General features: G+C 38.3%; 1 protein-coding gene across 2 annotated transcripts in view; it reads left to right on the top strand.

Moving 5' to 3' along the window:
- LRP1 (LDL receptor related protein 1) overlaps positions 1–14,617 on the top strand; it is a 320,650-nt gene that overhangs the window by 111,575 nt on the left and 194,458 nt on the right. For both annotated transcript variants that reach the window (XM_063293930.1, XM_063293929.1), the window contains exons 5-7: positions 8,624–8,743; positions 10,677–10,805; positions 11,426–11,689. In XM_063293930.1, coding sequence (XP_063150000.1) covers positions 8,624–8,743; positions 10,677–10,805; positions 11,426–11,689 — 513 coding nt within the window. The remainder of the gene's footprint in view (positions 1–8,623; positions 8,744–10,676; positions 10,806–11,425; positions 11,690–14,617) is intronic.

Here is a 14,617-nt window from a genome sequence, read left to right as displayed (position 1 = left end):
AACAGCAAAAAGCTAAATAAGATTTTGATCTAAGAATGTTATAAATGGGTTAAGGGTCCAGATAAATTTGGAATCTTGACTTTTACTATAAGGTTTTGGAGATTTTGGGTTTTAAGGAAAAAAAAAATACAAGCCTGTTCTTGATGTCAATTAATACTGGGTCTTACAAAATGTCACAAAACATTGTAGCGTTGGAAATATTAAAGGATATGTTTGAAGAATGGAGCCTGAAATTAGTATCTACAGAATCAACACTGTCAGTAATCATGTCTGCTTCTATGGATAGGCCATGTCTAAAATATGTTAATGAAGGAATGACAGATGTGGAACAAATTTTATCTGACAAGACAGAGAAAGTACAGAATGTGGAACTACAAATGACAGACCAAGAGAATGATTTGGAAAAGAATTCTTTATTGGATATACAAAGGAAACTGGCTGAAGTTTTAAAAATTAAAAGGGAAATACAAATGATAAACCAAGAGAATGTGGAGGAAAATATTTTCTTAATGGATCTACAATATTTTCTTGTTAAAGCCTTGAAGAAATCTGTGTGATGGGATAAAGAAGAATTGAAGAGGAATCAAATCCTATGACAGTATTTGATTGAATTAAATATTAAGACTGTTAGAAGTAAAAGGAAGGAATATAAAGTTGGCTTATTTGATCAAAGTTAAAATAAGACATTTTGTTTTTTCTGGAAAATCTTTATGGATTTTTGCTGACACCAGGATTGAAAAGTTGATGTTTTATGGATTTGCTTATAGATAAGGGATGGGATATGGGTTGAAGAGAGATCTACTTACCCTTGTAAGGGGTGAAGAGTTATTTAATGTATTTATACTTGTTGTGAAGAAGGTTGGAAACCAGTTCTTTGTATATTTCTTTTCTTTTTATTATATTCTTTTCTTTCTTTTTCTTCTTTCTGCACTTTTTATTTCTTTCCACTCTCTTCTCTTTCTCTAAGTTTTATGTGTATTAGTTTTTACTACTGTAATTAAAATTCTTAATAAAAATTATATTTAAAAAAAGCCTCCAACATCCCACTTGTTCACATGCTGCTCTCTCTGTGGGTAGAAATAATAGATAAAACTCCTGTCTCATGTCCTACAATTGTATTCCCTGCCCCCATTAAGGGAACTTAGTCCATGGAGCAGTATAAAAATCAGAGATAAATTTTTTGAGGGAGATGCCTGTAGAGATGCTACTGTGGAAGGGTCTTCAAAGTTTTCATTATGGTACCACCCTTATAAGAAACACAGAAGCCTCTTCTTTATACCGCACCACCAAGGAGACTCCTCAGTCTCAGCTTTTTCCCATTCTTCCCCATCTTCTGTTTAGAATAACCACATTTCAGTCCATATATGTAACACGACCAGCTGAGTTTCTTTCTGTGTATGGACCAAAGCAACTGAAACACACCGTTCAGCATGGACCACCTAAAACCAACTGCTTGATACGTTTTGTTCATTCTTGGCTTAACCTTCACTATTCATAGGCTTATTCCAGCCTTGCCAACCAAATCTTAATACTTCATGCACAGTATAAAAGTTGTTTACTTTTATTACTGTTTCTTAGATCTGTTGTAGAAACAATTAAACAAGGTTTTTCAGCTACATTTGGTTTTATCAAATTTTCTTTGGAGCCTAAGACAAAGCAGACTCAGCTAGGCGATATCAACTGCAAGTTCAAGTTTGGAGATCACATGTTTCAGAGGAAGATGGCAGATTCTCTTCCCAGGCAGTTCTAATCCATCTTTCCTTATATACCCACTTAGAAAGCCCTCCCTGCCCATATGCCAGGCCTGCAAGTAGTACTGGGGTCATCGGCAAAGTGCCTTGGCAGGTGGTCTTTGTTTTGTCTAGAATTTCTTGTTGCCACAAGAATGATCAATTTATGATATTTAGCAGAGATGAGACCAATATCTTGTTTTGCTGTGCTTCATTTTAGTGTATGATAGTAGATGATTTACGTAACACTGTTCTCTTTCATTGACATCCTGGCATTTGCAGATGAGAGGACTAAGAAAAGAAAGGTTTTTTCTTGTGACTTCAGAGAACCTGGGTCAGATCCAGTGTCAAATTTTGGAATAGTTGGACCATTTGGGGTTGTTGCCAGACTTTATTTGGAAGGCCTTTTCTCCCTCTGAGAAACTTACGAAGACTGGGTGAGAAATTATTCTAGCATGCCTCGTGACTTTTGGGTGTGAAGAAGACATGTATTTTGAGTTCTATTTTTTTTTTAATTTTTAAAATATGTTACTGAAATATTACTATTTTAAATGTATAGACTGTGTGTTTGATTGCATTCTTTGAATTTTGCATATCATTCAGTCTTCGTAAGTATCTTTGGAGCCTTTTTGGCCAAAAACTGGTATAGAAATAAATTATGTCACCATATAAAGAGACATACTCTAAGGAGAAAGACATAGTTGGAGCAGGGGGATCTAGTTTGGATGTATCTGAACAAAGTATTCCTGTTTGCAGCAAAAGCCAGCTGTGCTGATTGGCTTATTCCCAGTGATGACATATGGCCTCTTTTGCCATTGCTCTCCAGAAGAGAGCAGTTTCTCAGTTTAAAAAGTCATTTAATGCATGCATGCTGTGCCTTTTTTTTAAAGCAGCTTACTTGAAGCATATACAAAACAAAAAAAGCTAAATTAGTGTTTGATTCATTGACTTGCATGTCTGGCATTCTAAACAAGGCTCCCAGCTTGGAAAAATAGGGACAATAAATCTTGTTCTCTTGTGCATCTGCGCATACCATAAGACTGCTTGATATGTCTGTATAATCACTTTTAACACAGAGAACACTTTCAGATATTCATTATTTCATTTTAACAATAACTGAGATAGGGTATGAATATTGTGAACAGAGGCTGCGAGGCATTTGCTTGGTGAAGACTGCATGAAGAAGGGAGGAATGGAGTATCATGAAACTTGTGGAGTTCCAGGGAATATTTAAAAGAAAAAATGACAGACAAGGAATGGAAGTTAGAAGTAAGAGTAAACATTCATTTGACATTTTCATCTCTGTACAAGCAGCTCCAACTATTGTGTGGTCAGATGTTTGTACTTAGGAACTTGGGAAATTTGCAGATACAGCAGACCAAAGTTTTTCATCCTTGGAGACTTCTGTTTCTTCATTTACTTTATTTAGAGCATTTCATTGCCTGATGATGACGATAATGGTGGTGGTGATTTTACTCTTAAAATCTTAAGTGGTGACTATGAAGAACAGCGTCTAAGTGACATGATGCAACAGGAATGAAAGAGAGAAGAGAAAGCAAAACATGCAGAGTTAGATGTTATAAATGATTTGGCAGAATGATGACTGGTGAGATACATTACAGGAGCAGAAGTCTCATCAGCTGCAGGCATGCCAGCTGGAGGGACCTAATTCTTTGACCCTCTCTTCAAGCAGTTGGGTAGCTTTTTTCCAATTTGATGCCCCCTGGGTATGTTAGACCACCCCTGGAGTTTCTAGCCAGGATAGCCACAGAAACAGCATGGGTGCCCATGCCAGATCTCAAGCACCCTCGCACCCTTTGGATCCAGCTATTACACACCAGTACTTGTTAGTCACAAAGACCACAGTCCTGTCTCCTTTATTAATCAGAGTTAGCCTATCTTACCTTATTTATTTATTTATCAATCAAATTTGTCACCGCCCATCTCCTCCGACTGGTGGGACTCTGGGCGGTTTACAATACAGAACAATAAATATACAATAAAATTCTAATAAATATACAATAAAATTCTAATAAAATCCCTCTAAAACAATTTCTTAACTACCCCGGCTCATAAAATTGATTTATTGCTGTTTGTTTGAATGGTTGGTGCTTTCAGCAAGTCAGTACATTTCCTCCTCCTTTATTGTCAACGTGTTCTGAGTTGAACTGTGCCATTATGATCATACGCATTGGTGTAGCTGGAAACTATGAAGTACAGGTAGTCCTCGCTTACCCATTCGTTTAGTGATGGTTCATACTTACAACGGTGCCGAAAAACCTGACTTACAACCAGTCCTCACATTCACAGCTGTTGCAGCATCCCCGTGGTCACATGATCACGATTTGGGCACTTGGCAACTGGTTCACATTTATGACTGTTGCAGCATCCCACTGTCATGTGATCGCCATTTTCTACCTTCCCAGCCAGCTTCTGATAAGCAAAACCAATGGGGAACTGTGTGATTCGCTTAACGATCACATATTTCTCTTAATGACTGCGGTGATTTGCTTATCAACCCCCACCAAAAAGGTTGCGAAATTGGGTCAGTTTTGCTTAATGACTGCTTTGCTTAGCAACCAAAATTCCAGTCCCAATTGTGGTCGTTAAGCGAGGACTACCTGTAGGTTTTTCCCAGATAACCAAAAAGCCATTTAGCTAAGCATCGAGATAGTGCTGAGACTGACTGGGAAGTAAGTATACTTGTGTTGTCTTCCTGAGTGTTCTTGAAAGCTGAGATTATATAGGGACTTGAAGGCCTTGCATTTTACAGCTTATGGCTGTAATAGTGTGTATCTAATTTATTACTCTGTTCTTCTGTTTGGAGACATCTTTGTCTGTATACATGAAGATGCTGCTCATGTAGTGGATTCTGGAGATATAATATAGAAGTCAAAGGAAGAAAAAGACAGCCCTGCTAAAATCATATATTTGGTTTTCAGTAGTAAAAAGATTATTTATTGAAAGGAGGATATGGCAGTCTTTTCTTGGTGCTGGCCCCAGTAAAGCCCACATAGATAGGACTTAAAACTTGCCTTTTCCCTGACAAGCATATATGCTATTTTGGGAAGGTTTGCCACACATGGAGAATCTTGCTCAAGGCGTAAGGAGACTTTCAAAGATTTCGTTTGGTTTTGTTGTATCTTCTTACTTGCCACTAGACTTAAAAACAAACGTAAAAACAGCTCCCTTCGAAGTGAAGATAGATATTCTCAATATGGTAGAAGTAAACTCAATTTACCTTAAGCATTGTAAATTTGAATAGAGTAAAACACACGCAAGGGATTAGGCTATGAACCCCGCCATACTGCCAGTGCCTTTCATCTGTTGGTCCAGGACAGGAAGATATGCTAGGTGTCTCAATTTTTATTCCCTTGAACATGACTAGAAGCCTCTATATGACCAGGAGCTTTGTCTTTTGGGGGGTTCCAATCTAAATAAAAATACTTGTATTCGGGTTAAAGTTGATAAAAGTGCTCTGGAGTCATTCCTATTCAGTGTGCAGTAGTTGCAGACTTAGAAGGTGGCAGGAGAACTTTATAGGTAGGGCCGTCATGTACATCCTCATTTTTTAATGCATGTTCATGGCAGCATGTTGCATTTAGCGCAGTTCACCAAAAAACAAAACAAAACAAAGTTCTGAACGATTGCATATGGAGTTCACTTTTGGTGCACTTCAGAATTTTAGGGCTAACCATTTATATCAAATTAGGTCGTACTTGCTTAATCTGGGATGGGTAATCTCTGGGCTACATTTGATCCCCAGCATTCCATTAGTAGACCTTAGCACCCCAAGATTGGGCTGTTTAAATTCTGTTGTTAATTCTAAGCAGCTTGATACCTTTATCCTACCTTACTTTATCTTACCTTAAACAACAGTGGGAATAGCAATAGAAGGCTTCTGGGAGTCAAGTTCTTTGACCCCTCAACCCTTACAAAAGCAACCTGAAACAGTGTCACTGAAGTTCAATCCTTTTGCCACTGAATTTCAGTGGCACCATTTCAGAGCATGTGGGTGTAGTTAAAGGTGGAATTAAAGCGGTTTGTGTCCTACCAGTTCCATCCCCATTATTAAGACACTCCCCACTACATTCAAAAGTGGATCAAAAAAGTCAAGTATGGTCTTTCTGAAGTGTCACTGGATGTCCTTAAGCATGTCAGGGAACTGAAATGTGGCCTCTAGCAATTCAAAGTTTGCTCACCACAGCTCCAGCTCCATACTGTCTGAGAATGTATAATCCTGCAATGTCAGAGATTAGATTGTGGATTACAGCCTGAAAAAAGATGTGCCATACCACTTCTCATTTTCCTCAGCATTGCATTGCACCCTCTTGACTTCAATACTATTTAATTCTGGAAGAATGAGTAGCACTTAATGTTACATACTTTGGAGAAACCTTTACACTCTGTGTGAAAGACCCTTAACCGACTTTGGTGGAATCTGGAATTGTTACGGATTCTTGGAGAATAGAAAGATCTGCTTTTAAGAGTTCATTATTGGTCCCACTTTGTCTCCTGTTTGTGTTAGGGAAAATGCCAGACAGATGGAAACATATATTGCAGTCATTAGTACCAATTAACCGTGAAAGCCAGATGTTTCAAGGGCAACCGTGCTGGAGGCACTGCCTCCTTCAAATGCCCCTTTGGCTGATATTCAAGACTTTGTAACCTCAGCATTCTAGAGGTGAATCCATTGTTGGGGAGGTCATGAAATCACTGCATTGCTCAAGGAAACACATTGCTGAGGATGTTTCAAAGACCCTATATTCCTTGAAGCTCTATCTTGGTACAGCTCTTAAAATAAATAGTACTGGCCACTTTTTCTTGGGGCTTCCCCAAGCAATTCTGAAAGAGAATGTATAATCATCCCATGGCTACTATTATTAGGATGAGGCATACCAATACAGTGTTAATTCTAGGATTGTGACTGGAGTGCCTCAGAGTGAAATGTCAAAATGAATGAGTAAAGAAATATCTAAATAAATGAGGAATTTGCATACATATTCTAAAAATGACAGGAGGGTGAATTTGGAAAATATGAGTAATCTGATAAAATATTAGCACTAACCAGTATTAATTTTGTTGGAAAATCCAGAATGGCATAGAAAACGTGTTTGATTATTTCACTGCCTGATTCATTAATCTTCATCAGCCAGAGGTGTGCTGCTTAAAGACTGATCCAAGTTGTTGGGCTCCAGTCTTCTGCTCTGCATGACAAACAGCCCATTTCTATAACCTTTGCAGTTTGCATAGAATGGTTGAATGATAGCTATGGAACTTGTGCACTTGTATATAATCTGGGATTCACATTTCGGCATCCTCTGAGATTTTTTGCTTTCTCTTGCTTGAGTTAATTTCCTGGTGAATTTCTTAATTAAAAATCTGTTTTAAAAAGTATAATTATGAGAAATGCAAATAAATCACTATTACAGGAATTTGCATAAAGAATCCATAGCTATTAGTTGTAAACTTGCATTATTTTTGAATAAGAATGATTGAACTGTGCAACTGAAATGTATGAACACAAACTGGCATGGCAATTGTATCTAAATTACCTTTAGTGAACGTGCTCCATAGAAGCAAGACTTTCCCTGAATACTGCATTGTGCAATATACATGTATCACAAGTCACAAAAGGGCTCTTCCATACAGCTGTGTTACTGTGCATTCCTCTCGTTCTTGAGTCATCAGAAAAATGTGCTGGCATAATTTGTGCTACCCCAATGCCTGAACTCTAATTTGCCTCAGTAAGGAGACTTGTGAGTAGCCCCTTTCTTACAGTTTTACTGTGAGATAATTTAAGCATAGGAATTCCTTTGGCTTTGCCAGCCAGTTGGTCTTCTGGAAGACTGGTAGTCCTGTGTCCAGAAGAGTCCAGCTGACAGGCCATGGGGCAGAGGATGGTTGCAAAGTGATGCCAAACAGAGATCACATGTGCACTGAGAATACTCCATCCTGTCGCATTCTGGTTGTCCTCCACCACATTAACCTGTTACCTGGACTGTCTTTGGATAGAGGTTAACCAGTCTTCCAATCACTTGGTTCAGAAAGGGACACTGATACAACTCTTGTTAATTTCATTCAGCTCCCAAATATTCCAGCTGGTAAATTGTGCTGGATGGCAATGCTGGTAGCAAATGTCTGCAAACAGCTGCACCTGGAAGTATCCCATGGTGTGTGCAAAATGGTATTAGAAGAGGCAGAATGGCACTACTTCCCTCTCCAAATATTAAAACAATAGAAAGCATGAACATGTAAACCCCCTTGTTGGGAGAAGCAATAAACAACCTTTAATTCACTTACATGGGACAGAACCAGCACTCTTTCCCAGTTTAATTTAACCCCCCCCTTTTTTAAATTGACAGGTCTATTTGTTTTTTGAAAGAACATTAAACAGTTCTAGTGCTCCTCCAGAAGACCAGTATACCAGTGTTTATAAGGAGCCCATGTAATGCCTGAACGATGCCTGAGCAAAGTGTAGGTCGGGCATTATATGAACACATGCCTCTGTAGAAACCACATGTCCAGTTTCTCCTCTAGCCCAAGCCAAATGGCCATGTAGGGCAATGACCAGCAACCAGAGGGGAGAGGGCGTGCCAGCAGCAACCTCAACAATTCATAGAAACTTGGCAGGCATATTCTCTAAAAACAGTAAGTCATTTTTGTGTCACAATTAGTAGGATTTTAAGATGAACCTAAAGAGGTTTTACAATTACCGAGGATAAACCTTGGAGTTTCTTGCAGAATTTTCTCATCAGAGGTGAATATTCATGCACAAGAGGAATGGATGTATAGTCCTGTTGATCAAGGAGTTAAGTTTGCTGAAAAGCTGCAGCATTAATTGCCTTCTGTGCTTCTAACTGATACTTTCCTCCTCCCCTACCTTCTTTTAGAGCTTCTGACAAACTGTTCAAGTATGGGTTGCCAGTATCAGTGTGTCCCAACTCAGAGTGGACCAGCATGCTACTGTAACAGTTCCTCCCAGTTAGCTGAAGATGGGAAAAGCTGCAAAGGTAGGTGAAAAATACACAGATAAGCTACATTTATTGGTTTTCCTTGGACAGACCTTACCCATAAACTCTCCCTCCTTCCATCGTGGGTAACAACAATGATAAATTGGTGGTCATTGCATATAATCTGGGATTCACATTTCAGCATCCTCTGAGATTTTTTGCTTTCTCTTGCTTGAGTAAATTATAATTCAGAGGTTTTTTTCCCGTCATAAGCCACATTGAAAAATGTGAGAAGTGCGATGGACTTCCAGGGAAGAAGTGGCGGATTGAAGATCTGTCTGTCTGTCTGTCTGTCCGTCCATCCATCCAACCATCCATCCAATTTGTCGCTGCCCATCTCCTCCCATCGGGGGACTCTGGGCAGTTTACAACAATCGATTAAAAACAATAAAATACACAGAATAAAATACAATAATAAATAATATAAATAAAGGTAAAAATAAAGAATCCACGATGGCTCTGCAGAAAGCAGAACCAACAGCTGTGGCAGAATGAAGAGCCAGCAAGTAGACCAGCTCTTCAACAGTTCCTCTCTGGACAAGGAGAGGACTTGAGATCACCCATAAGTGCTCCAGACAGTTGCTCCTCCTCGTGGTCTCTGGTGGGTTAGAGCTCTGGGAGATGAGAGCATAGCCATCTTTTTGCTCAAACCGTAGTCAGTGCCTTCAAAAGGACACTGGGTTCTCATACTTCCTTTTCTCATCGCTGTCGAAAATTGCTTGTTAACTGCTTTTCAGATATTAGGAACCTTTAGATCAACAGGTTTTACAGCACCAAGTGAGTTTCCTTCAATCCTTAGTGAAAAATGTTTTAAATACAAGTTTAAGGTGTTAACAATTTTTTTTGGAGTGGGGAAATAAACAGCAAAAGGGTGGTTAAAATTTTGATTTTGGAAAGTTACAAATGGACTAAGGGTCCAGATAAATTTGAAATAAGATTTTGGAATTAATTATAAAGAATCCTTCCTGTGGGAAAATGCTTTTGTTTTGAATTCTTTAAAAAAAACATAATAAGACAAGACTTTAAACATTGCACACTAGAGGGAACTAGAAGGAACTAAAGATTCCAGTTAAAGGAAAAGAACATTCCAACTCGACTTACTAATACTGAATGAAGCAAAATATTTTAACATTGGACATATTGAAAGATATTTTTCAACAATGGACCTAGAAGTTAATTTAAGAGTGTCTGTCTCTATAGATAGACTGTGTTTAAAAGATGCTATGGACAAGGAACAAGTATTGCCTGACATGATTGAGACTGATCTGTAAGTGGATTTAAAAATGTCAGGCTACAAGAAGGACATGGAAAAAGTTGTTACACTGGACATACAGAAGAAACAGGTTGATGTCTTAGTAATTAAAAAGGGATATACAAATAACAGACCTGATAATTTTCTATATTGGGTTTACAAAAGAGGCTTTTTAAAGTTTTGAATTTTGTGAGAAAGGACAAGAAAAAATGAAAAGAAATCAAGTTCTAGGACCTTATTTGAAGGGACAAAAGATCAAGATTGTTAGAGGTAAAAGGAGAAGTCCCAAATTGCACACCAGCTCAGTCGAGGAAGTACAACCCTGTCCAGAGTCACAGATGACTAGTGGCTGTTGCTGTAGGGAAATTGGAGCAGGGAGTGCTGTGTATGCCACCTTGAGGTTCTGGAGGAAAGGTGGGATATAAATCTAACAAAGAGACAAAAACTATAAACTACTACTATTATTATTAGTATTCAGCATTTTTAATTTGAATTTCTCTTCCTCAGGGTGCTTTTGTTTCGTTATTGTTTGTTATGATTTTTATTTATTTTGTAAGCCACTTTGAGCCACCTTGGAATGAGTGATGTGTAAATTGTAGTAGATACTGTAACTAAAGTAAGTATTCCCTAACCCCCATGCCGAATTTCTTTAATTGTGCTTTTTCTCCTCATTCCAAACAGATTTTGATGAGTGTACTAGTTATGGTACCTGTAGCCAAACCTGCACCAACCATGATGGTTCCTACACATGCAGCTGCGTTGAGGGATATCTGCTCCAGCCTGATCACAAATCTTGCAAAGCCAAGAATGGTACATTATTTCTTTTTATTCCTGGTTGAATATCCTGTAGGCCATGGCTGCCACTTTACAAAGGACTTCTATTTTTAAGTACCAAAGCTCAGTTTAATAGCACTTTCAGTTTCTCAGAAGTGTGTCTGCTGAAAATGCAGCTATTTTCTGTTGGTTTCTGAAGCAAAAATTACCAGGTTAATTCCTCAGAACCTGAAAATGGTCACAACGTGAAATGCTCTTTACCCCTAATATATTGAAATTCACTCCCTTGAGTGAAGTTGTCTTGCTTGTAATATGTCCCCAATTGAAGTGATTTGCTGTTTGTACAAGAAGCACAAGTACCCTATTTACCTGTGCATTCTTTTTCACTTGTGATAGGAAGTATGGCAGTGTGAGAATCTGCTCCTGTAGTAGTTCGTTTTCTCTTACCTCCCTTCCTTAAAAGTTTCCCCATAGATTTTTGCTGGTCTTCCTAATGTTACTGAAAATAACTCATCCTGTATGCACATTGTTGGCCTTTGTTATTTTGGGTTTTCCTTGCAAGCGCATTTGGGAAGTTTATCCTGTGTATTTCTTTGAAGAAAGATGTGACCTCACCTTCAAACTTGCTTCTCCATTGGCTTTTCTTTTCTTAACAGAGCCAGTAGAACGACCACCCATCCTACTCATTGCCAATTCTCAGAACATCATGGCTACCTATCTGAATGGTGGGCCTGTCTCTAACATCAGCCCAACTAGCACCAAACAAACTACTGCCATGGACTTCAACTACATAGAAGACACAGTCTGCTGGGTCCATGTTGGTGACAGTTCCTCCCAGACTGTTCTCAAATGTGCCAAAATCCCTAATCTCAAAGGGTTTGTTGAGGAACGGACTATCAACATCTCTCTCAGCTTGCATCGTAAGTAGTAGTTTGTTGTATTTCAATTCTAATGAACAGAAGTATGTTCTTCGTTTGGAGAATCACCTGATGCTTAAGGTACAAAGTGCTAGTTGATTTTAAAGGAAAAAGTCATATGGTTGATTTTTTTATTCTCCCTTTTTATTATAATAATTGCTGGTTTTATAAATGTTTAGACTTTTTGCTGTGGTTTTTCTGTGGCAAACAATGATGTCAGCTGTTGTAGTTTTTCTGATTCCAAAATGTGCCTGTGGAATAAAAATATTTTGGCTATGGTAAACCCAAAGCCTCCTTTTACCTGCTCCTGACCGTCCCACAGAAATCCTTCTTCTCACTCTTACTATTGCTGGACAAAGCTGGAGGAGGATCTCTCAGCAACTTCTCTCTGTTAGTATCCATTGGGGGATAGAGAGCTCCACAGAATCCTATGGCTACTGTACCACCTGCCCAAGAACCATAGGATTGTATCTCCTTGGTTGGCAGAACTTTGCAGAAAATAGAGCTTTACATGTAGCTAAAATATGTTTATTTTATCACAACTGAAAGGAAACAGGCAAAAGGAGAAGCATTTGGGAAACTTACGTTCATAGACCTCAATTAAATTATTAGCGTCTGTGTGTTTTATAATAAAGTGCTTAATCTTCCCTGTAAAGATTGGAAATCACTTGATGGGGGATGAAAATGTTCTTGATCACAGAGAGATTGTGTCTGAATAAAATTTTATCTCTAGAGCTGCAAACTGGCAGCTAGATCGTCCTATCTTTCCAGCTATAACATATTCATATTTGTCCTCTGCCATTTCATTTGTGGCAAGTTGCATAACTAACTTTTGAAAATTTAACTTTGTAATTGAGAAGTTGAATAGTGAAGAACGTATACATTTGTTATTTATTTTGCATTAAATTTTATGATAAGAACTAGGTGAATATAGGGCTATGCAGCACTTTGGATTTCAAGGCAAAAAGTTGGGTCAGAGCCCTGGTGGGTGTTGACATAGCACCTCTCTGCAACTCCTTAAACCATCATCTACTATATTTTCCTGGGATCACACAGCAGCTCTTTTAAGATATTTTTTCTGTGAGAAGAGGCACCTGTCTAAAGAATTGCAGATGACTATATTTGCACCCATGTATCCTCTGAAATACCTCTTTGCCTTTGAATTTGAAGTGTAGCACAGCCCTAATTAATACTAAGTTTTCACTGCATTCCTTGGGAGATGTCTTCTAGGCACCAGCTGGTTTAAGTGGATATTCTTTTTAAGTTATCAAAATGTTCTTGCATTTGTTTTTTAATCTAAAGCTCAGGCCTGGTTATACGGCAGTGCAATATTTAGGCTGAGGATTAAGAGAATCTAAGTGGAGAATCAAGGAACTAACTTTGTAGCAGAGTGGATACTCTGTAATTTATGCATTACATTCCACCGTTTCAATCTAGAGCTGAGGTGAGGGAATCCCTAGATCTTCACTGTTTTTTCTTGGTGGAAGTTAACTACCAACTCAATTTCCCAATCATGCCTGAATAAATTTATTTGTGTTCCCAGTATCACTCACTGAGCAAAGTGGGTAATGTGATCTGGAATATAGGAGGACAGATTTTTAGACGACTGCTTTATTAAAATGTACAGATAGGGGATGAGGGAGAAATCTGGTAGAACTGAAAAGAAAATGACAAACTGATTTTCAAAGTAAATATACTCTGAATGAGAGCTTCCAAAATTTATGTATGAGAAGATCACTCAGTGGCCCAATATAACAAAAGGCTGACAAAACAATTAGCAAATGGGTAAAAATAAGTATAGGAAAAATCCTTCTTGCGGGTTCAGGGGCAGGAGCAGCTGAGGGTGGGACAGAGTCCACCAATGAGATAGGACCTCTGTGTTATGTATATTTACCACTGTGTAAACAGTATTCTAAACTATATTCCAAGAGATTGGGTGAAGTGTTTGGGTTCTTCATTTTATTCATTTTTAGTTCATTTTTATTTATTTTAAGTGATCGTTAGTATTTCTTGAAAAAGGCTGTGCGCATATTTGATGGTCCCTGAGTCTTCATTGTTTAGCAGCAAGGCCTCCATATGTTCTCTGATTATTCTGGCATTTGTAGACTCAGGTGGAAATCATACTGTGGACTGGAATATACATATTCTAAATGTGGTGTATTTACTTGCTAGGATCATAATGCCCTGCAATTTAGATCCATTTAAAAATGGGTAAAAATAAAAGCTGCTAGCCATCATTGGTATTTGAAATTTCTCTTTGCAATCATTGCAGTGGGAAGGGTAACTTCTAGGTCAAGCCAATTTGTTAATGCCATATCCAGGAAAACAAGGCAATTTACAGCATTCTACAATTTATTGTAAGAAAGTAGTTGTTGGATAGAAAATGAAGCAGCAGATTAAAATAGGTTCTTAAAGAAACAGATAGAAGCCTAGTTCACTTTTTTGGTTTTTAAATGGAGTTTGACACGTGATACACTGTGCCTTCTTTTGACAATGCGTCTTTTTTGTCTGAAGTTCTCAAATTATGCAAAATTCTCAAATCCATGAGGATTAGGAGACACTTGGACAGGGGTGAGTCCACAAGTCCCAAGTGGGAAAGAAGCCTAGTGAGATTTTTGTTTCTTCATGAACCAAGATCTGGGTGGCTGCTCCTTAGGTAAAGGACCCTCTCTGATCCATATTTAAAGTGCAATTGCACTTGCATTGCTCCATCATCCAAAGTTGTGTTGGGAAGCCCAGAGGAATCAATAGTAATGTTTTGACTCCTAAATCCATCCACAGAGAAAGTCAAAGATATGCCTGTAAAATTGTATACCTGTTCTAATGCCTGGGTGGGTATTAGCGTCCCATACCATATCTGGCATCTAATCCACCAATATTATGTATGTACTGAATTGCATACAAAAAATCTTAGCACACTTAGATTAAACC

Source organism: Candoia aspera, chromosome 2 (assembly GCF_035149785.1).
Source record: "Candoia aspera isolate rCanAsp1 chromosome 2, rCanAsp1.hap2, whole genome shotgun sequence".
Lineage (NCBI taxonomy): Eukaryota > Metazoa > Chordata > Lepidosauria > Squamata > Boidae > Candoia > Candoia aspera.
This window is presented reverse-complemented; position numbering and strand designations above follow the sequence as displayed.